The 20,114-nt window shown below is 55.4% G+C and overlaps 11 protein-coding genes across 11 annotated transcripts; 5 read left to right on the top strand and 6 right to left on the bottom strand.

Moving 5' to 3' along the window:
• Positions 1 to 52: 52 nt before the first annotated feature.
• Positions 53 to 853, bottom strand: L969DRAFT_90685 (uncharacterized protein). The gene is made up of 3 exons (XM_014709783.1): positions 629 to 853; positions 458 to 542; positions 53 to 406 (listed from the first exon to the last, which is right to left on the bottom strand). Exons 1-3 carry the CDS (start codon positions 810 to 812, stop codon positions 277 to 279), a joined length of 399 nt encoding a protein of 132 aa, XP_014565269.1. The 5' UTR covers positions 813 to 853; the 3' UTR covers positions 53 to 276.
• A 280-nt stretch (positions 854 to 1,133) lies between these two features.
• Positions 1,134 to 1,930, top strand: L969DRAFT_97105 (uncharacterized protein; the record flags this gene model as incomplete). Its single annotated transcript, XM_014709784.1, has 4 exons — positions 1,134 to 1,215; positions 1,271 to 1,394; positions 1,451 to 1,529; positions 1,580 to 1,930. The coding sequence occupies 4 exons, from the start codon at positions 1,134 to 1,136 to the stop codon at positions 1,928 to 1,930; spliced, it is 636 nt and encodes a 211-aa protein (XP_014565270.1).
• Positions 1,931 to 2,013: 83 nt separating this feature from the next.
• Positions 2,014 to 4,094, top strand: L969DRAFT_67256 (uncharacterized protein). Its single transcript, XM_014709785.1, has 4 exons — positions 2,014 to 3,431; positions 3,483 to 3,549; positions 3,598 to 3,659; positions 3,710 to 4,094. The coding sequence occupies exons 1-4, from the start codon at positions 2,042 to 2,044 to the stop codon at positions 3,790 to 3,792; spliced, it is 1,602 nt and encodes a 533-aa protein (XP_014565271.1). The 5' UTR covers positions 2,014 to 2,041; the 3' UTR covers positions 3,793 to 4,094.
• L969DRAFT_97107 (uncharacterized protein) lies at positions 3,882 to 5,405 on the bottom strand (the record flags this gene model as incomplete). The annotated part of the gene is made up of 3 exons (XM_014709786.1): positions 3,882 to 4,155; positions 4,208 to 4,288; positions 4,348 to 5,405. The coding sequence occupies 3 exons, from the start codon at positions 5,403 to 5,405 to the stop codon at positions 3,882 to 3,884; spliced, it is 1,413 nt and encodes a 470-aa protein (XP_014565272.1).
• A 367-nt stretch (positions 5,406 to 5,772) lies between these two features.
• Positions 5,773 to 7,316, top strand: L969DRAFT_54545 (uncharacterized protein; the record flags this gene model as incomplete). Its single annotated transcript, XM_014709787.1, has 2 exons — positions 5,773 to 6,642; positions 6,693 to 7,316. The coding sequence occupies 2 exons, from the start codon at positions 5,773 to 5,775 to the stop codon at positions 7,314 to 7,316; spliced, it is 1,494 nt and encodes a 497-aa protein (XP_014565273.1).
• Positions 7,317 to 7,453: 137 nt separating this feature from the next.
• L969DRAFT_20101 (uncharacterized protein) lies at positions 7,454 to 8,339 on the bottom strand (the record flags this gene model as incomplete). Its single annotated transcript, XM_014709673.1, has 6 exons — positions 7,454 to 7,523; positions 7,573 to 7,603; positions 7,649 to 7,693; positions 7,746 to 7,784; positions 7,838 to 7,904; positions 8,178 to 8,339. 6 exons carry the CDS (start codon positions 8,337 to 8,339, stop codon positions 7,454 to 7,456), a joined length of 414 nt encoding a protein of 137 aa, XP_014565159.1.
• Positions 8,340 to 8,401: 62 nt separating this feature from the next.
• L969DRAFT_247829 (uncharacterized protein) lies at positions 8,402 to 10,303 on the bottom strand. The gene is made up of 4 exons (XM_014709788.1): positions 10,192 to 10,303; positions 9,093 to 10,139; positions 8,959 to 9,039; positions 8,402 to 8,910 (listed from the first exon to the last, which is right to left on the bottom strand). The coding sequence occupies exons 1-4, from the start codon at positions 10,196 to 10,198 to the stop codon at positions 8,780 to 8,782; spliced, it is 1,266 nt and encodes a 421-aa protein (XP_014565274.1). The 5' UTR covers positions 10,199 to 10,303; the 3' UTR covers positions 8,402 to 8,779.
• A 105-nt stretch (positions 10,304 to 10,408) lies between these two features.
• Positions 10,409 to 11,325, bottom strand: L969DRAFT_97110 (uncharacterized protein; the record flags this gene model as incomplete). Its single annotated transcript, XM_014709789.1, has 3 exons — positions 10,409 to 10,744; positions 10,782 to 10,920; positions 10,973 to 11,325. The coding sequence occupies 3 exons, from the start codon at positions 11,323 to 11,325 to the stop codon at positions 10,409 to 10,411; spliced, it is 828 nt and encodes a 275-aa protein (XP_014565275.1).
• Positions 11,326 to 11,656: 331 nt separating this feature from the next.
• L969DRAFT_54544 (uncharacterized protein) lies at positions 11,657 to 15,851 on the top strand (the record flags this gene model as incomplete). Its single annotated transcript, XM_014709790.1, has 11 exons — positions 11,657 to 11,982; positions 12,040 to 12,677; positions 12,727 to 12,862; positions 12,912 to 13,186; positions 13,239 to 13,291; positions 13,314 to 13,494; positions 13,637 to 13,680; positions 13,864 to 14,071; positions 14,137 to 14,545; positions 14,602 to 15,232; positions 15,285 to 15,851. 11 exons carry the CDS (start codon positions 11,657 to 11,659, stop codon positions 15,849 to 15,851), a joined length of 3,468 nt encoding a protein of 1,155 aa, XP_014565276.1.
• Positions 15,852 to 15,942: 91 nt separating this feature from the next.
• Positions 15,943 to 18,771, top strand: L969DRAFT_90691 (uncharacterized protein). Its single transcript, XM_014709791.1, has 5 exons — positions 15,943 to 17,111; positions 17,159 to 17,312; positions 17,360 to 17,587; positions 17,638 to 18,144; positions 18,200 to 18,771. Exons 1-5 carry the CDS (start codon positions 15,994 to 15,996, stop codon positions 18,497 to 18,499), a joined length of 2,307 nt encoding a protein of 768 aa, XP_014565277.1. The 5' UTR covers positions 15,943 to 15,993; the 3' UTR covers positions 18,500 to 18,771.
• L969DRAFT_79714 (uncharacterized protein) lies at positions 18,541 to 20,109 on the bottom strand (the record flags this gene model as incomplete). The annotated part of the gene is made up of 3 exons (XM_014709792.1): positions 19,945 to 20,109; positions 18,697 to 19,886; positions 18,541 to 18,649 (listed from the first exon to the last, which is right to left on the bottom strand). The coding sequence occupies exons 1-3, from the start codon at positions 20,077 to 20,079 to the stop codon at positions 18,541 to 18,543; spliced, it is 1,434 nt and encodes a 477-aa protein (XP_014565278.1). The 5' UTR covers positions 20,080 to 20,109.
• Between the last annotated feature and the right edge of the window lie 5 nt (positions 20,110 to 20,114).

The raw sequence follows: 20,114 nt of genomic DNA on the forward strand, positions 1-20,114 counted from the left end.
TTGGTGTGATTCCACGAATTCTGACGTGGACATTCCAAAGGTTGGGCCATTACAGCCGTGACGGGATCGATCGCGAGTCGCCGAGTCTATTCGTCGCACATTGTTTGACAATCCTGCCTAGAGCTGTACAACAGACAAAGAAGACATGGCAATGTGGCTGATTTTGTACAAGAGTCACCGGGCTGACGAGACGCGAATCCGGGGTACATTGCTGCAGCGGTATTGCCCGAGACGCTTCTAGGTGCCTACGATCCCATGTGCGCTAGCAGGGCATATTTATTGCATAGTCTCTTCGACGAGCTTGCCGTCACCTGTACGCTGCCGATTATCCCTGCCAATGCCTCGACCAGCATCGGCTTCGACATGGGAGTAGGCTTCCTCCTTGAGTTGTTTCAAGCGACGTTTGCTGCTCTCACACCATCAGCTGTGAAACTCCCTGTTCGCGCATTGCACGGACTGTATCTTGGACTTGGTATGATGAGATAGGTCGGCGTCTGTTGTAAAGTGCCTGTCGCACTGCAAGCAGTGGTGTTCACCTCCACCTGCGAATTTTGGCAGATGTAAGCTACCGCAGACTATTGCAATGCCTCTTCGCTGTCCGCACGGATACAGCAGAGCTCTTGCTGACCTGGCAGATCTTCAGGGCTCGGTTTGAAGCCTCCATCGAGTCGGGTACGACGATCAGGATCGAAAGTCGCATTGTCAATGTCTTCGTGGATCTGATCGATGTCCTTTGTCGACCGTCGTCCTTTCAAATACTTTGCTTGGTTCTTCGTCGAGCCATGCGTCCTGCTCCGTCTCACACGAGTCATTGCTTGAAGGAACAGCAGGCACAAGATGTCCCTAATTTTGCAGACCGAGGTATCGCGTCACAAGTTTTGAGCGCGTGAGAGATTTTGTCAGCCGCTCGTGATTCGCTGGAAGGGTTTACTTGAAGGCAAGATAGAAAGGTTCGTAGCGTGTCCCCTGTAGCCTAACCTCCGCTTACTTGTGCTCGTTCTTTTCTCGCTCGCCTGTCGGCTCTTTGACGCCTTCAACTCGCCTCGCGATAATTCTTGCCCGCTCAATCTGTCGACTGCAAATCTTGACTTGCCTGCTGGCTCTCGACTTCCGCCATACTACAGCAGCTCAAGATGGCACCGAAAGCAAAGGTCGTCAAGGAAGTCGAGAACATCTCTCTCGGCCCTCAGGTGAAGGAAGGGGAGCTCGTCTTTGGTCAGTTCACGCTCGACGAGCACCTCGCCAGATTGCTGACAGCCTCAACGGACAGGCGTTGCACACATCTTTGCCTCGTTCAATGATACCTTTGTTCACATCACCGATCTGTCCGGCAAGGAAACCATCTCTCGCGTCACGGGCGGCATGAAGGTCAAGGCCGATCGTGACGAGTCCTCGTATGTTTACAGACGATCTCAAGCTGAGCCTTTGAGCTGACATTGACTGTTCCTAGACCCTACGCTGCCATGTTGGCCGCCGCAGACGCTGCTGCTCGCTGCAAGGAGATTGGCATCACCGCGTTGCACATCAAGGTAGGCTCTCCTCGTCTCACGTCTACTTTACGCTTACGCAACTGACCCAGCTTCGCGCAACGGGTGGAGTTGGCACCAAGACGCCCGGACCAGGTGCTCAGTCTGCTCTCCGCGCTCTCGCTCGTGCCGGCATGCGTATTGGCCGCATTGAGGACGTCACGCCCGTTCCCACCGATTCTACCCGAAGAAAGGTACGCACTCTGCGTTTGTTGGCAGTGCACAATCCTGACGATACTCTCCGGCTTACAGGGTGGTCGTCGCGGTCGTCGTTTGTAGACAGCCGAGCGCAGTGGGGCAGAGTCACTTACAGGCTCGCTCAAGGTCGAAGGAAGGGAGACGGCGTCTCGACGCTCTCTGCTCTTTCCGGTGTGCTACGGTCGATGCATGTATCGATGCAGTAGTGCCCTTTTTGCTTGAAGCTCTTGTCGAGGTGGCCGTGATTGCTCGTGTGGGGCGCGGGGCGCGTGCGTGCTTGCATCTTGCGCGCGACCTTACCGTCGGCGACTGCCGATATGCCGCGCTCAGAGGGTTCCGATGTGACTGCAGTCGAGCTCGAGCACCCGCGGCTCAGTCTGAGCCCAAAGGGTGTCATCTATACGATCACAAGTCTCATCAATGAGATCGTATCCTTCATCTATCGTTTCGTTCAACATTGCATCGCCTTTGTCTTTGCTCCCTCACTGCCGCCACCACAAGATCAGAGGAATGCAGCATACGGACATGTCGCCGTCATTGGCGCCGGTGTATCGGGTGTCTCTACTGCAGCCCATCTCATAGGCAACGGATTCCTGGTGACGTTGTATGACGACAGTCCCGCGAAAGCGCCGGGCGGAGTGTGGGCTAGAGTCAACAAGACTAGTGGGCTACAACTCAACTCGATGCTCTATCGTTTCTTTCCGGCCGTCATCTGGTCGAAAGCCTACCCACACCGCGATGAAGTCGTCGGCGAGGTGGAAAAGGTATGGACGCGGTACGGCCTTGACGCCTGCACACGCTGGGAGAAAGTGACAAAAGTCGAGCGGCACCATTCGGACAAGAAAGGCGAACGATCCCGATGGATCATCAACGGAGACCAGACGACCGTGTTCGATGCCGTCTTTGCTACTATCGGGACATGCGGCGCGCCGAAGCGAATTGATGTCAAGAATCTCGAGCGATGGAGAGGCAAAGTCGCCCATAGCTCACAACTGGATGACCTGGATCTCGAAGGCAAGCGTGTCATCGTACTCGGTTCTGGTGCCAGCGGTGTCGAAGCTGCCGAGACTGCTCTGGCCAATAATGCAAAACACGTCACTGTGCTCGCACGCTCTGACAAGTGGATCATCCCTCGTAATTTTGTAGTCGACACGTTGCTTGCCCTCCAGCCGCTCGGTAGACAGACACCACTCAGCTTCATACCTGAATGGCTCCTCAGGACTTTCCACTATCGCGATCTACAAGACATCTCACCGTACAAGAAAGGCGTATACGCTGGCACACCCATCGTCAACAATTCCTTCCTCGAGCATATTCGACAAGGTCGAGTGACGTACGCTCGAGGTGACTTGATCGATGTCATGGGCGACGGCGTCAAATTTTCTTATCGACCGCGCGAGTCAAAGGCGGGCGATGAGGGTGATCTCAAGACGATTAGGGGCGATGTCTTTGTACTCGCTACTGGCTTCGAGCGGCCTTCCCTCGACTTTCTGCCCAAAGATCTCTTTCCCAAAGAAAGCGACAAATTGCACGACTACGCTCCACCGAATCTGTATCTGCAGGTCTTCTCGACAGAAGACTGGTCTATCTGTCTCACGAATGCTGCCTACAAGGACGCGATCGCGACGGTTGGTCATGTCCACATCGGCATCTATGCTCGCATTCTCATGACGTTCCTCAAACACCCCGAGACAGCGCCTTCGCCGGGTACGTGAGCATACAGACTGAATGCTCAAAGTGCTGACGTGGAAGGGATAGCCTCGATGAAGCTGTGGGTAGATGTGATCAGATGGATCAAGGAGACTGCGCCCGCCGGCTCGTTCGAGTGCGTCTGCATCGACCGGCATTCTGCCCCGTGCTCATCGTCAAGCAGGTTCTTCACCTTTGCCGAGCTCACGATCTGGTTCCTTGGCTTCCATCTGCTCAAGCTCTCACGTATGTCTTGCTTCGAGAGCACTCGTGATCTGTGCTGAATCACTCACCAGGCTTGCCATACTTCATGTTCGTGCTCAACGGTCTTGGCGGAGGCTGGCCGCGAGCGAGCAAGCAAGCGATCAAGACGGGCTGAGATGAGCATAGGGGAACAGCACAAACGGCACGTCATTTAGTATAGCAGAACAACACTGGAATCGATTGACAGCTCTACCTCGCGCGCGCTCATTGTTGCTCCGGCGGAGTGGCCGCATGGAGAGGGTGAGATTGCTGAGTTAGTGAATGATGAGATTCATGGTGCTGCTGCTGCTGCTGCTGATGGTGCTGATGTTGTTGATGGTGCGGCGGCGGCGGCGGCGGCTGCGGCTGAACCTGCAGAGACTGCTGCTGCTGTTGAGCAAGGGGCGTCTGCAATGTCGTGCTCGGTCCTACGCCGCCAATACAGATGTTGCGCCGCCGATGTCGATTAAGCGCGTCGCCTCGCGAGAAAGCCTTTCCGCTGCAAGTACGAAGAATGAGCATTGGGGAGTACGCAGTCTGGGGAGCCTGACCAAGAGCACGTGAAGGGCCGCACTTTAGTGTGTATCCTGCTGTGCCTGCGAAGGTCGTGAGAGCGGACGAAAGACGAGAAGCTGTGGAGCAGACGCGTCTTAGCGCGCGCATACACAAGTGATGCAAGGGCGCGACGCACCAGCCGTCTTCTGCACAGACATGAGGACGCTTTTCGAGATGTTGCGACTTGATGTGATCCTCGACATTCTCCTGAGTGACAAAGCGCTCGCTACATCGATCGATGAGACAGATGTACATCCTCCCATCCGGATACTCGTCGACCTTGTACATCTCCTCCAGGCTGAGCTCGCGCGTGGGCGGTGGCGGACCAGGATGTGCTGATGTGCTAGCTTGAAGCGACTGTCGTTGCTGCATCAACTGGTGCGCCTCTTGATAGTGAGCCGGACCGGCATTTTGTTGTTGTTGGCCATGCGACGCGTGGTTTGGCGAGGGCAGCGGACCGGTAGGTATCAAAGCTGACTGAGGTACAGGACTGGCAGTGTAGGACACCTGAGGAGCCGCGAAAGAGCCCTGGGAGTACATGGGCATCTGACGAGCTGTCCATGCTTGTGTGCCAGTAGCATCAAAGAGAGGATCGATTGTCTCATCTGGCGGTGACTGTTGCCTGTGATACCTCGGCATACCAGCAGACGGTGACAGTGGCAGGTGATACGGCGCTTGGCTGTGTGGATGAGACTGCTGCGAGGCCCAGAGGGGACTGGCAGGTCGCTGCGCATACATGTCCGCTTGCGCCCTGCTCAGTCCCTGCGTCCTGTGCTCGTACGGCGAGTCTGATCCATGAGCGTGATGCGCGGTCTCTTGTAGCGATACGTCCTGCATGTTGAATTCTTCGAGCTGCCGCTGCCGCTGCTGGCGTTGGTCTAGGATTCGCTGCTCATTTTCATATGAAGCTAAATCATCTAATCGACCGCTTGAGCTCCCGGCCGTCGGTTGCAAAGATCGAGGCGAGCTAGGAGGTCTATGCTCGAGCGAGAGAGGTGACCTCTCGCCAGAGTAGTGTTGCCCGCGTGGATCGAGGCCATAGCTCTGTAACGGCTGTATTGTAGCACCTTGCTCATCTGCTAGCACGCTCGCGATTGGCGGCAGCCGAACGCCTGAAGATTGTCTTCTCGCGGCAGACGAGCTCTCTTGAGCCGTGCTGGGATGCAATACTTCTCCCTCTTCTTGATCGGTCATAGGTGGCAACGAGCGCCTCTACACAGTGGCGTGAGGCGTCGAGAGGCCCCCCAGGACGCCTTTCCTATTTGTCCGTGCAATCACGAGGACAGCCGGCTCCGACTGGGGCCAGAGCTTTGCAACACGCTTGCAACCCTGCCGCTTCGAGAGCACAACAGATGAAAACAGTGACCTATATAGCCCTGCCGCCACAGGTCTTTGCGTAGATGATCTCGACTCGCGCTCATTGGCGACTCTTCACGCGCGGGAACCCCAGCCGAGTCGCCGTTCAGCCAGCTAAAATCGGGAATGGAGATGTCAAATGTAGATCCATCAAACTTTCTTTGCAGCAGAATTGATCATTTGTTCGGCGCGCAGCGGGCTTGTCATGCCCTCGCAGAAGAGACAGAAACGCGGAGAGCCCGTCAGACGGGGTGTCAGGCCGTCTGGTAATGCTCTGCTGGCTTCTACAGGCAACTCAGCCCGGACGGAGGGATTGGGCTCGCTTTCTCTGCTCTCCGACGAGCTGATATCTCAAATTTTCGGCGAACTCGATCCAGACTCTTGGAGGCTGACACAAGCTTGTTCGCGAGCGTTCTTTGCCTGGTCATCGATAGAGGCCCTCTGGAAGGTCGCTTACATTACTCGCACGAATGGCCTGTTGCGAAGTTGGCAAGGTTCCTGGCGCTCGACATATCTCTGGCAATACTACGGAGTGCCTGCCGACTGCATTGCTGCACCCGATCTCTCCTGCATCTACTCAGATGTGCTCTACACGCCAGTCTTAGCGGCGGCGTACGATGCCAATAGTCTAGTTAGATCAAATTCCTTGCAAGATCTGGTGCCTCGCAGGGATGTAGCGTCAGTGACGAAAGAAGGACTTGGTCAAGAGCCTTTCATTTTGACCGGCGCGATGGACACCTGGTCTGCTTACAAAGGATCTCGATCCTGGAACTCACTCACGACGCTTGCGCAACGTTTTCCAGACTGTCAGCTTCGAGCAGAGGCTGTATTGGCCAATTTGGCAACATATCTTACATATCACGATCATTGTCCTGCTGACGAATCGCCGCTGTATCTCTTTGAGAGTCACTTTGTCGAAAAGATGCTCTGCCAAGACGAATACTCGGTCCCTTTGCCATTCGATGATGATCTCTTCTACGTTCTGGGCGATGAGCGCCCCGACTATCGTTGGCTCATCGCCGGACCGAGGCGAAGCGGCTCAACGTGGCATGTGGATCCGAATGCCACTAGTGCAGTCAGTTGCAGCTGTATGTTCTACTGCGCGCGTGCTGATCTTCAAGATAGTGGAATGCAGTCATTGCCGGTGCAAAGGCATGGATCCTTCTACCCCCTCATGTCTTGCCGCCGGGCGTGCACGTCTCTGCAGACCGGAGCGAAGTCGAGTGTCCTCTCTCTCTGGCCGAATGGTGGATCAACTACTATCAGCAGACGCTTGCAGAATACGGCGAGCACGCCAAAGAACCCAAGCATCGCGGATTGCTCAGGCAAGGTATCTGTCGGCCTGGCGAAATCTTCTTCGTTCCTTCCGGCTGGTGGCATATCGTCGTCAATCTAGAAGACTCGATAGCGATCACGCAAAACTTCGTGTCTGCCGAATGTTTGCCTCAAGTCATGCACTTTCTTAGGCACAAGCCAGAGCAGATTTCTGGCTTCAAGCTCGACAAGACAGCGGACCCGCTTAACGCGCGCGATTGCGACGAGATCCCTGCAGATGTGTACGAGCGCTTCTGTCAGGCGCTCGCGGCAGCAGAGCCTGCGCTATACAAAGACGGCCTCGCCGGGCTCAGGGAGCTCGAAAGGAAATCGAAAAGCACAACGGAGCCTAAATCAATGCTCTTTGGCGACAAGGTCTCCAGTATCTCAGAGAGCTCCTTCAGCTTCGACTTTGCAATAGATTCGGAGGTGTAGGATCTGTGAAGTGTAAATGCATCTCGAGTCGACACAACAAGCCACAAAGTGTTGAAACGAAAGCTGATGCGTGCGCGCGCGGCGTTTCTCGTCGACAATGACTCATCTAGATCGACAGAGCTTCCGAATGCGTGCGTCTATAGCTTAGCCTCGCCACCGACTTCGCCGATCTTCATCTTTGCTGCAGTCTTCTCGAGTACGCGTTTGCTGCGAAAGCGCGTCAGCAACATCGAGCGGCTCGAAGCGGTCTTCTCACGAGTGGTACTTCCAGAACGCCTCGGTCGCATCTTTGCCGCAGTTCTGTGCATTCCATTGAGGTCAGTTCGAGCTACCCGTGCCTTTATTTGCGCGTGCCTTTAACAAGATCTTTGTGCCACCTAACGCATCGATGTCAGCTTGGATGCGCACGCGCACATAACCGAATCGTACCTGGGTGTGATTGCAAGAACTTGGTGACATCATAAACGCCTGCATAGAGTGGCATGAGCCTCCAGCGAGCCGCTGCTCATCGAATGACCTACCATTTTCGACGATGATCCACGCCGATGTCTCGCTCGTGTGCTCGGCAACCTCCTTGAGATTGATTGTCTGCTTCGGTTGGTTAGCGTGCGACGGCGATGGGCGAACAGTGGCGTGCCTTGGACATGTTGCTGTGTTCGTCGAATTCGCAACAGCCGGGCGGCCTGTCGCGTAGCCGATGCCGATCATAGCAACCAATCAAATGCGCGTATTTCCCGCTCACTTGCATTCCACCCCGCCTCCACAACGCACTACAGCCCGCTAGTCTTATCTCTTGCTTGCATTTGCATACACTCGCGATGATCAGAAGCCCATGCGAGTCAATTCCCGGTCGATATGAACATCCTTCTCTCGTAAACTCGCGGTAAGCTCGTCGACGGCATACGGCGGCGGCGTCAGATCCAGTGCGTCTCTTGACTGCTGGTCCATCGCTTGCGAACGGGCTTCCTTCGCGGCAGCTTTCCCATCGCACTTGCTACTAGCCTTTGACTTGGTCTGCATCATCTTCGAAACGAGTATATTTAGGCCAGAAAATGCAGGGTGCGAAGTCATCTACACAGACGCCTATCAGCCCAGCGCATCAGTGGAAAGAGGGGCGACGTACAGTGTGCTGCACACAAGCCTCGAGATACGCCTGTTACTGATGTGTATGCTTTGCAAGGGGATCGTGTATACTACTCGTGCGGTGCTCTGGGTGCGATGGCCTGATGAGGAGGAAACAAGCGCAAGTCGTCTTATACCTATAGAGGCACATCATAGTCTCTTCACATATGGACGCTCAGGCGCATCAGTCCACAGACCCATCGCGCTCCTTTGCTCGAAGAAAGTTCAGATGAACAAAGGCGACCCAATACCGCGGGCGCGCTTCACTACCTCATCATCCCGCCGCCATCGCATCGGTATACTGGTTGTGACTATCAGACATGCATTGGAGAGTGCTTTGACTAATATTCGGCAATGAACAGGGCCGCTGCACCTTGACCGGTGCCAATGCACATCGACGTGACAAGACTGGTTCCCTTGCGTCTTCGTAGCTCGTGCAGACCCGTAGCAACCTGTCGAGCTCCCGTTGCACCTATATGCTGCAATCAGCTCGGAAATGTATGCCCCTCAATCTGCATACCAAGAGGGTGACCGAGCGCGATTGCTCCGCCGTTGACATTTGTCCTGTCGACGGGCAAGCCGAGCTTATCGACACAATAGACTACGCTCGAGCGAATGAGATGATCATCCGCTGTCAGAGAAGGCCGGACTGACCATACATGGACGCAAAGGCTTCGTTGACCTCAAACAGATCGATGTCTGACACGGTGAGGTTGAGCTGGCTGAAGAGCTTCGGGATTGCATATGATGGTCCGATACCCATGATACGGGGTGCGAGACCGACAGTAGTAGTAGCGACATGCTTTGCGATGATCTGGAGACCAAGCTCTTGCGCCTTGCGACGCGTCATGAGGCAGACGCATGCGCCGCCGTCTGTAATCTGGGATGCATTACCGCCCGTCGTAGCGCCCTTGCCCCATTGTGGGAATGCCGACTTGACCTTGCTGAGACCTTCTGCAGTCGTGCCGGGACGGATGCCATCGTCATCAGAGACAGTCTTGCGCTGACGAGGTGCAGCAGCACCGTTGTCGCCTTTTGACGGCAAACTCGTATACGCGAGAATGGGTACAATCTCTTGCTTGAACTTGCCAGACTTTTGTGCTGCTTCAGCTCGTTGGTAGGAACGAGCAGCAAACTCGTCCATCCGATCACGAGTGACATTGCTGAAATCGCTTGCAACATTCTCTGATGTCCAGCCCATGGGCATGATACAATCCTTTCCTTCGGGATGAGCCATGATCTCCTCGCAGAACGATGTAACGCCACGATCAGGATTGGCAGTCATATGCTCGAACCCGAGCGCTAGGCCAATCTCGATTTCGCCGTTGCGGATCTCGTTGGCGATGGACTGGATTGCCATCAGGCCGGACGAACAGAATCGATTGATCGTCTGGACGGGTGTCGTGTTGGGGAAGCCGGCCGCGAGCGATGCGGCACGAGCTTGGTAGGCACTGCCGGGAGTGATAACGGTGCCGACGCAGACATCCTCGACGAGCGCGGGGTCAAAGCCAATATTTGCCTTTGCTGCCTTGAAGAGCTCTAAGAGGAGCTCATCGCTGAGAGTATTGGCGAAGCCGCCTTTCTTTGCTTTGCAGAGAGGGGTCCGGAAAGCGAGAGTGATCACGACGTCGTCGGCATTCTTGCTCGTATGTCTGCTGATGCCTGTACCCCGGAGCTGGCTGGCTAGCTGTGAGATGCGAGCTGCGTCTACGATGAGCAAATGATACATGAGATCTTGAGCAGGGAGACTGACAGGTCATCTCTGCAGAGGCTATGTGTGCTCAAATCAACGCTGCCGGCAAGCAGAAAAAGCGAATTGCCGACGAAATTGACGAAACGCGACTTCTCTCAGAACTCATAGAAGTCCTCAAAGCTCCAAGACTGGCGCCTATGCTAGGAACAGAAAGTGCCATCATGCATTGTCTGCGCTGTTTGCGAACGTTCGTCCCGGATCGTGAGACTTTGCCATGTCAAAGCGGCGCGAATGTGTGCGCACATCCATCTTTGCTTGCGACCGGAGCGAGATCGTCATCTGGAGGCCATTCGATCACGCAACTGAGCATCGCCTCAGCGAGCTGAAGGGTGCCAGATTGTTGCGCGCATTGTCGTGAGTGTAGAAGCCCCAGCATAGGCTCAAGGAGCTGTACACGTGCACAGTTTCTGCCGATGTCGTTGCTAGAGGACAAAGATTGATCTATCCGTCGAGTCAGAGGCTCTGACATTGCAATTATCGCTGCAACACCGGCGCAATGAGTCTTGTCGAATGACGTGAAGGCCCAGATGGAGGCGCTAGTCTTCACGCTGGGCTAGCCAACTATCGACCCATTGCACGATCCGCTCGACGTTGCTCTCCATCTCTTCTGGTCCGTCGCTCTGTAGCTCGACAACGATCTCGTCAGCGTATGCAGCTCTTGCTTCCTCTAGTACGGTCATCATGATCTCTGCTGTATTGTTCTCCTGTATCTTTGCCAGCGAGTACTTCCTACCAAAGCTAGCTGTCAGCTTCGCCAATCTTCCAAGAACGGCATGCGTACCTCTTTTCGAGACGTTCCCATAGCTTGGTATGCTCGCAACGCAGAACGACGACGAGGTCGATCCAGCGTTCGGGAAAGACATCACAGGTGTGCCAATCAAAGATGATGCCACCTCGCGTCTGTATTGCCTCCAATTGATCTAGCAGCTTGTCCTCGTCTACGTCATAAGACTGCCATTCCTCATTCCATCCCTCGTGGCAGCCGTGCTCTTTGACAAATTCGCCTACATTGATGTGCCGGAAGCCCTCATGCTTCTGGACTAGCTCGTCCAGGAGAGTGGCGGCATGTGACGTCTTGCCCGTGCCTGGCGTGCCTGTGATGAGCACATTGGGCAGCTTTCTGTCGTCTGCCATCTTGGATTGACAGCCGAGGATTTTTTATGGTTTGAAGTGACCTCCACGCAATCGCGGGAAGCACAGACACGGACAAACGGAGATTACACACAATCAGAGATCAGAGCGCTCACGCGACCACGCTGCGTACGCAAGCTGTGTCCTTGGCAGAGGCGCAGGGAGCGAGAAGAGCGAGAGCAGTCATCGGAACTGCTCCTTGTACTCCGTGTCGCAGTCAAGGTGACCGAGTCAGGCAAGACACGACACGACGGATGCTCTCACCCTCTTTCCGTTTGCCGAGTCAGGATAAGAGAACAGTCACACGACAAAGCAGTATCCGACAAGCGTGACCATGCGGTTGTCTGCCGGCCTTGCCAACATTGCATGGTACACAGTCCGCATACTGTCCTTCATCACGAGCACACTCCATCTGCGCGCGCTCGTCGAGTTTGTCTTGCATGTCTACCGAGCTTTCACCAACGGGCGTAGCCTCCTCGGAACATTTGCGGTCATCCTCTGGGGAGCTTGGCCGCCTATACTTTGGACGCTGGCGTTCAAACAAGGCCGGAGGATACCCGAAAGCTGGCGGCCGAAGATAAACTTGGATTTGTTGCCGAGTTGGGAGAGTGCCCTACTTTCACCGCTCGGCCTCGTCCTTGCGACCCTGATAGCTTCACCGTCAGTGATGCTCATTCTGCCTGCTATGAACGCATGGAGCTGAAGAGCGCCGTACAGATTTGCGTATCTGCTTGTACATTCTGACGCCAGACCGGCTGCAGCAGCGTCCGACGCGACGGAACATTGTGATGGCCTCTCTTACGATGAGGAGAAGCACGATCGTCGGCGGTCAGGTTTTGTCGACTTGCCTGCAATACCTTTCGGGTCTGTAAGCCGTCAAGAGCATATTCGCCCGAATTTGCGCAATGCAGTTGTGCCGATGCCCACGCCGCAGAGCATGCCTCCACAGCGGAGCCCGAGCCCAGACAGATGGCGTCAAGGCAGCGTCTCGAGTACTGGGAGCGAAAGCGCGAGTACTTCTCGGCAGGGGGCCTTTGACGCCTTCGCTTCCTTTGCCTCTTCTTCCGACGACGCGACTGCCGCGTCATCTGATCACGAGATACCCGACTCGAAAGCAGAGCAAGACTTCGCATACGACTGCACGTCGGACGATGACAGTTGCTCGGAATGCGATCAAGTGCTGCTCGACGGCGCACAAGGATACCCCTTTTCGACATATTCATCCACCTTCAGTCGACAGAAGCTGCTCGCTCTGCTCGTTCTGACCTTTCCATTGCAGCTCAAGGCCGTCTCTCTGCTTGGCCAGCTGCCCATCCACTCGAGCATAGACTTGGCCGCATTCGCCACATACGGTGGTGATTTTGCCGTACTTGACGTCTGCTCGCGCCAGCTAAATCGTTCGAGCAGTACTTCATTTCGCATCACCCTTTCTCTGCGCATTCTGGCTGTGGCTCTTTGCCGCGCCAGGCGTCTCGAAAGCCTTTGGCTGGACTTTGGGCTTTCAGAATATCGCCGGTCTCACGACACACATTCTGTTCCCGTCCGTCGTCCCGCTAGCGAAAGGGATAGCCCGCTGATGATATGTGCAGTAATGCCGCGCCTTGGTACTACAATCCTCTCTATGGAGCGAAGAATGGTATCTTGGAGCCGTCCTACGCCTCGCTAGGCAATCCTGCCGGCCTGATACGAGTCGATGATATCCTCGGGACACATTTGTATCGGTATGCCTTCAAAAGATCGCCCGTTGTCTTTGGCGCACTGCCGAGTCTACATGCGGCGACGAGCGTCTGCTGCGCTCTGTACGTCGCGCGATATGCTTCGTCAAGCACTACGGTGGCGACGATGATTGTCTACTATCTCTGGAGTAAGCTGCTCGTTGCTCCATGCCCGACGTCGTTGACATTCTCTTGGCCCAGTGTTCTGGAGCACGGTCTACCTAGGTCATCATTTTACAGGCAAGCCAATTTTTGTGCACGTTCATCTCGCAACAGCTTAAATTGACTTGCGATACAGTCGATCTACTAGTCGGTAGCGTGTATGCGGTCATCGCATTTTCACTTGCGCTCGTATTCTATCTCAAGCCTCGCGTGGACAAGAAGCATGACGAACTCGAGACCACTACCGGGTGGGACAGGTTACGGCACGATCGCCTGGGCTGCGTATGGGATCAGCGTGTGCAGCGCTAGACTGTGTACCCCGTCCGATTGCATGTCGGTCTGTAGCCGGGGCCCCTTGGCTGACTGCGCGGTTCTCGATTCGGGATGGCGGTGATCTGCCGATCAGAGTGATCTGGAATTTCAGACCGACCGGACAGAAGGTTTGACCAGACTTGGCGCTACAGGCCTGTTTCGAAAGAACGTGCGCACGTTCGTAGCTGATAGAGAGCGAGGATGGACTGGAGTTGCCGGGAAATACTCTTGTTGCGGCTGCAAATTTTGCGAGGAGTGCCACCGGCCGGAATATAAGGCGAGACAGGGATCACCTTGTCCCCCAACTCTTGACGATAAAAAGTCGGGTCGTCTCTTGCCGACACATCTGTAGAAGAGAAGAGCAAGAGAGCTTTCTCTGTTCGCAAGCATGTCGGACAGCAACTCTTTCGGCAAGGATGCCAAGCATGATAGCATCGGCCAAGCCGACAACGGCGTCGGTGGTGTGAGCCTCAACGCTCGTCGACGTGCAGCCCTTGCAGAAGTCGACAATGCCAAGTTTGGCATGGTCCACGTCCGCACCTGCCTGGTCGCCGGTGTCGGTCAGTCTTGCCCTGCCACCATGTTGAGAGTCCAACGTGCTCATGCTCCAATCGTGATTTCACAGGTTTCTTCACTGATGCATACGATATCTTTGCCATCAACATCGCCTCGACGATGATCGGCTACGTCTACAACCAAGGCCCCCTCAAGGGCAAGCTCACCGCCAACCAGGATCTTGGTCTCAAGGTCGCGACGCCCGTCGGCACCTTCTGCGGCCAGCTTCTGTTCGGCTGGCTCGCAGATGTCTACGGCCGCAAGCGCATGTACGGCATCGAGCTCATGATCATCATCATCGCAACGCTCGGCCAGGCCGTCTCTGGTCACGGTCCTGCAGTCTCCCTCATCGGTGTTCTCGTCATGTGGCGATTCATCATGGGCGTCGGTATCGGTGGTGACTACCCGCTGTCTGCGTGCATCACATCAGAATTCGCTGCCACTCGCATCCGTGGCCGTATGATGGCCACCGTCTTCTCGTATGTCACATCGCACGTTCTTGTCTTTCACGCGTTTCTGACACGTGTTCGCACAGTGCGCAAGGCTACGGAAACTTTGCCGCCGCTATTGTCGGTGTCATCGTCGTTGCCGCCTACAAGGGCAAGATCATCAACCAGGACGTCGTCGGCGCACCCCACGGTGTCGACTTCTGCTGGAGATGGCTCATCGGACTCGGCTGTGTGCCGGGTGTGATTGCGCTGTACTTCCGTCTGACGATTCCCGAAACGCCCCGATTCACTGCTGATGTCGAGCGCAACATCAAGCAAGCTGCAACCGATGTCGATGCCTTCCTTGCCACCGGTGGCTACGTCCACGATTACGACCACTCTCACGACCAGGTCGACATGCCCAAGGCGACGACCCGCGACTTCATGGCTCACTTCCGTCAATGGTCCAACTTCAAGCAACTGTTCGGTTGCGCCTGGTCGTGGTTCGCTCTCGATGTTGCCTACTACGGTCTCGGCCTCAACTCTTCGATCGTCTTGCTCAACATTGGCTTCGGCCCTGCTACGACTGGTACACCCCAGGAGATCATCTACCAATCGCTCAAGAATATCTGCGTCGGTAACATCGTCCTCTCCGTCGCCGGTCTCATTCCCGGCTACTGGGCGTGCCAATTGCTTGTTGACTTTACCGGCCGCAAGCCTCTCCAACTGATCGGCTTCGTGAGTGGCTCGTCTTACCTCTCTTGAAGCGCTCTGACCAAGATTATTGCAGGCGATGCTCACGATCCTCTTTGCCATCCTCGGCTTCGCTTACCACAAGCTGAAGTCCAACGCGATTGCTGCCTTCATCGTGCTGTACTGCCTGGTCAACTTCTTCTTCAACGCAGGCCCCAACTCGACCACTTTCATCATTCCTGGCGAGTCGTTCGCGACACGATACCGTTCCACCGCGCACGGTATCTGCGCTGCCTCTGGCAAGCTGGGAGCGATCATCTCGCAAGTCGCTTTTGCTCGTCTGAAGGACCGCGGTGGTGCCGTCGGCTCTGGCAACTGGATCAACCATCTGCTCGAAATCTTCGGTCTGTTCATGTTGACCGGATTCCTCTCGACGCTCCTCATCGTACGTGTCATGGTCTGCCTTTCAAAGTTGCAATCGCTGACTTTTTGCTATCTTCTCAGGAAGAGACAAAGGGACGATCACTCGAAGACATCTCTGGTGAAGATCAGACCAACTTTGTCAACGAAAAGCCAACTCACGTTTAGACGAGTTTGCTCTCTGGGAACGGGTTGCAGCAGGGCTTTCGCCTTTGCGCATCGGTCGCATGCTGTTGGTACTTAATGGATGTTCGCTACTGCACTCGATCATGCTTGTGATTAGCCGGCCGGGGGTATTCTTGAGAGATGATCAATTGCTACGAGCGCGTCTCTTGATTGAAACCATCGCTAGCTCTCGCGTCGGCCTCCCAGGCTTGCCTTGCACGATGCCACGCAAGAAGGCAGAGCCCGCCATACCGTCCGACTTTGTGCCGTTCAAGTTCAGCTCGGTGCAGCAGCCCATCGGTCAGCTGAACTGCAAGGCCGTCAACACGACCTTTGGCAAAACCGAAGCATCCCAGCTCGTCAACCGTCGTCCTGCGCCCTTCGTCTGGGATGGCGAGCGTGCAGAGAAGCGCACGAAGCTAGCAGAGCAGTATGCGCAGCAGAAGCAGCGGAAAGCAGTGAGCAATGGCCCGGCGGCTAACCAGACGGTCCCTGTAGCTCAAGCAGCGAACACTGCGACGGATGGGGACGAGCCAGAAGGGTATGGACTTACGCCAGACAAGATCATCATCATCCATCCAGGCTCTCGCAACCTCAGGATAGGCAGGGGAAGCGACGCTTTGCCCTTGACCGTGTCGAACTGCATTGCTCGCCGAGTCAGCCGGCCGCCAGGCACAGCCAATGGACATGCCGACGAGCAAGAGCATGAGAGTGAGAAGAGCAAGCTGCTTGATGAGCAGATCCTCTTCCTCCGGTCGGAGCTCAGAGAGCGGCTGAGGATGCTCAAGCTACGCACACAGCCGAATGGCATTCAGCTCGCAAAGAGTTATAACGAGCAGACTCAACCAGAGATGGTGCCCGAGCATAACGATGCCGGCCGGATGGACTGGACGGACGTAGAAGAACTCAAAAGGCCTGCCTATGTCGTAGGCGACAAAGCTTTGCGGATACCCGACCCCAAAGCGCAAGGCTACGAGCTTCGCTGGCCGCTAGTACGAGCGCGCCTCGACTCCAGCCTCTACGCGAGTCCGAGAGAGATGATGGCCGATATAGAAGCGATCTGGACGAGCACGCTCGAGGATGAATTGGATATCCCGGCACGCACATTTCCAGAATACTCTTGCATTCTCATCGTGCCAGATCTGTGCGAGTACGACTACGTTCGGGAGATGTGTGACATGGCCTTCAAGAGTATGGGCTTCAAGTGCCTGCTCATCCAACAAGAATCTCTCTGCGTGACCTTTGGCGCCGGGCTGTCGTCAGCTTGCGTGGTCGATATGGGAGCCCAGAAAGTATCCGTCTCTTGCGTCGAAGACGGCCTCGTCTTGTCTGACACAAGGTAGGTGTTCCTGCATCGGCCAATCGCATACGCTGACGAACTCGCAGGATCACCTTGGCCTATGGTGGCGACGATGTGACGCGCGTGTTCTTCGACTTGCTGCAAAGAGCCAGCTTTCCTATCAAGGATATCGACTTGGCACGATCATACGATTGGCAGCTGCTCGATTGGCTCAAGGAGAACTGCTGCATTCTGAATGAGGTAAGCGCAGTATGCTGCTGCCGAGCATGTCTGACAATTTGTGTAAGTCGGACGCAAGCCTGAATTTGTATAATTTCCATCTCCGCCGACCACACGTCACTGGCGCGACACCAAAGTACACCATCAGACTCTTTGACGAGGTCATACTGGCACCTATGTGCCTGTTTTGGACACCAATCCTAGACTTTGAAAGCAAGCGAGCAAAGCCTCGCATGTCTTGGCAAAAGCCGACCGATGAGGTCGATGAGCTCATGGAGACCGATTGTGACGCTACCGTACGCAACCACACAGTCGCTCTTGCTGCGCTGATATCTGTTCTCTGAAGACTCAGGCGATGCGAAACAGCACACGCTATTTGCATCCCGTCATTGCCCAGCCAGTCTTACCATCTGCGTCGCTCGTTCTGCAGGCGCTCGAAAACGAAGGCCCATCTAGCGTGCTCAATGCCTCCGCCACGCCAGAACCTACGCCGACGCCTGCTCCGAATGGAGATATGACACCAGCTGCCCCGTCAGGTGCGACGCTTGCCGTGCCGCAGACGCCCCGGGCGCAACCCACGCCAGAAAGCGCTCTGCCGAGCTCTACAAGCACGTCTCCGCCTACAATGCGCAAGGAAGAATCTAGTGCGCCTCTGCAGCCTGCCATCTCGACTATCAGCATCAGCAAAGACATGACTCGCTCGAGCAGTCCCGCAATGCAAGCGTCGCCTCAGCCTCAGCCAGTGCCGCCAGTCGATGTCGACTATCCCTACATTGATGTCGCTTTCGAGTCGTCCAAGACGTCCGTCGATGGCGGCATTTATGAGAGCATCATGACTTCGATCTCGGAGGAGGTTCGTCTGGCTCTACGTATCGTCATTTGCTGGTCTGATGGCACGATGCATTCAGCGGCTCAAACGATTCTTGGGTAATCTCATACTCGTTGGCGGTACGAGTCTGCTGCATGGCATGCCATTCGCCGTGCAAAGCCGTCTGGCCGGTCTTGTCAGCCTACGCTCAGCAGCGCTGGCCCAATCTATCGCCATCACAGCGCCGCCCCGAGAGATAGACGCTCGAATTGTCGCGTGGAAAGGGGCTGCCGTACTGGCGCGGCTCGATTCGCCTGCGATAGTCGAGCAGTGGATCAGGGATACAGACTACGATATCTTTGGCACTCGTGCTTTCAAGGATCGCTGCCTCTTCCTGTGATGTTCCTCTCTATGATGCAATGCAGACAGATGATACAAGCACTAGCTTCGGTACTGTGTCGCCCGAGTGTCAGTGGATGCATCGGAAAAGGAGCGCACACTTACGTCCGCATTAATCGAGATGTACTCTTTGCTCAAATCACATGTGTAGCTGCCGTTCAAGTCAGCCTGCGCAAAGAAAAGGCAAAGATTACTGACTATGCAGCGCTCTGATCGCCCAGTCCGAGTTGCACGCGGATTTCGATCTCGTCCTCGAGCAGCATCTTGTGTGCTCTATCCTCGTCAAAGTGTGCAGGCTCGCCTTTGACGAGTAGCCTCAGTGGCTCTGTACCGTCATGCGGAATAAAAGACAGTGACACTTTCATGGGGTCAATCTCAAAATCCGGACTGGAATAGCCGACTGCACACAGGATGCGACCCCAGTTCGCATCTGCACCATGGAGTGCGCACTTGATGAGTGATGATCGAGAGATCGTAGCAGCGATGGTATGTGCGCCTGCATAAGTTGGCGCTTCTTCGACTGACACTTTAACGAATTTTGTTGCCCCTTCACCATCTCGCACGACGAGACTGGCTAGATCGATGCTGAATTGCGTCAACTCGTCTCTGAACAGCTCATAATCGGATGAAGAGGTGGAATCGATCGGGGCGGATTGCGCTTGTCCGTTCGCCAACGCAATGACGGTGTCATTAGTCGAGAGGTCTCCGTCGACAGAAATTGAATTGAAGGAGCGATCGATTGCATGCGTCAGCGCGTCCTGCAACGCACTGGGCGCAATGGCTGCATCTGTTGCAATCATACCCAGCATTGTCGCCTTGGGTGGTCCCATGTTGGGATGGATCATGCCTGCGCCCTTATCTATCCCTACCAACCTGACCTCCTTACCGCCAAGCTGGAACGCTCGCGTCTTGAGCTTCGGAAAGGTATCTGTCGTCATGAAGCCTCTGGCAGCCTCCGTCCATGCCTCGTAGGAGGATGACATTGTACGAAAGGCAGATTCTATGCCGGCAGAGATGCGCGACATGGGCAGTGTCTGACCGATGACGCCGGTAGACATGACGAGCGTTCCTGTCCCTTCGGGCGTAGTCTGACTCGCATCCGGCTTCGAACGATCATGCGTGCCCGTCTGGAGCCACCTGTTGACGCGGTCTGACATGGCGCGTGCATCCTTGAGTCCCTGCTGGCCCGTGACGGCATTTGCGCAGCCCGAGTTGACGACGAGCGCTCGAGCTATACCCGCTTGGGAGCGGAGGACCTCCCGAGAAATCTGGACAGGCGCTGCTTGAAAGAAATTGCGAGTGAAGCAGGCGGCTGCTGATGCGGGTGTGGACGAGACGATGAGTGACAAATCAAGCGCTGATGACTTTTTGATGCCGCAATGCACACCCTAGCGAACGATAGCTGCCGTCAGTAAAACAGACGGACTGCGTTCCTGGAGAGCATACTGAAGCTAGGAAACCTCGAGGAAAAGTCGCTTCTGCTGGGTCGAGGAGAAACTTTTGCTTGTTCGGCGGCACAGAAGTCGTCGGCGTGAAGCTCCTGCGCTGTTGCCAGCCAACACGGGCGAGCCTGCGCTTCATCTGAGCTGTCTGCGCAGATCGACAGGCGGGCTCTG

The sequence above is a fragment of the Mixia osmundae genome (genome assembly GCF_000708205.1).
Source record: "Mixia osmundae IAM 14324 unplaced genomic scaffold scaffold_13, whole genome shotgun sequence".
NCBI classification, from domain to species: domain Eukaryota; kingdom Fungi; phylum Basidiomycota; class Mixiomycetes; order Mixiales; family Mixiaceae; genus Mixia; species Mixia osmundae.

Bases quoted from the DNA above. Each gene is read 5' to 3' on its own strand.
- L969DRAFT_90685 (XM_014709783.1), bottom strand. From the start codon at position 812: ATGACTCGTGTGAGACGGAGCAGGACGCATGGCTCGACGAAGAACCAA. The intron at 543-628 runs GTCAGCAAGAGC...CAAAATTCGCAG, and splicing joins GAGCCCTGAAGATCTGCCAG to GTGGAGGTGAACACCACTGC. The intron at 407-457 runs GTCCGTGCAATG...GTGTGAGAGCAG, and splicing joins CATACCAAGTCCAAGATACA to CAAACGTCGCTTGAAACAAC.
- L969DRAFT_67256 (XM_014709785.1), top strand. From the start codon at position 2,042: ATGCCGCGCTCAGAGGGTTCCGATGTGACTGCAGTCGAGCTCGAGCAC. The intron at 3,432-3,482 runs GTACGTGAGCAT...TGGAAGGGATAG, and splicing joins CGAGACAGCGCCTTCGCCGG to CCTCGATGAAGCTGTGGGTA. The intron at 3,550-3,597 runs GTGCGTCTGCAT...ATCGTCAAGCAG, and splicing joins GCGCCCGCCGGCTCGTTCGA to GTTCTTCACCTTTGCCGAGC.
- L969DRAFT_247829 (XM_014709788.1), bottom strand. The intron at 9,040-9,092 runs GTCAGTCCGGCC...GCTCGAGCGTAG, and splicing joins AGCCTTTGCGTCCATGTATG to TCTATTGTGTCGATAAGCTC. The intron at 8,911-8,958 runs GTATGCAGATTG...TGCAGCATATAG, and splicing joins CGCGCTCGGTCACCCTCTTG to GTGCAACGGGAGCTCGACAG.
- L969DRAFT_90691 (XM_014709791.1), top strand. From the start codon at position 15,994: ATGCCACGCAAGAAGGCAGAGCCCGCCATACCGTCCGACTTTGTGCCG. The intron at 17,112-17,158 runs GTAGGTGTTCCT...ACGAACTCGCAG, and splicing joins CTCGTCTTGTCTGACACAAG to GATCACCTTGGCCTATGGTG. The intron at 17,588-17,637 runs GTACGCAACCAC...TGTTCTCTGAAG, and splicing joins AGACCGATTGTGACGCTACC to ACTCAGGCGATGCGAAACAG.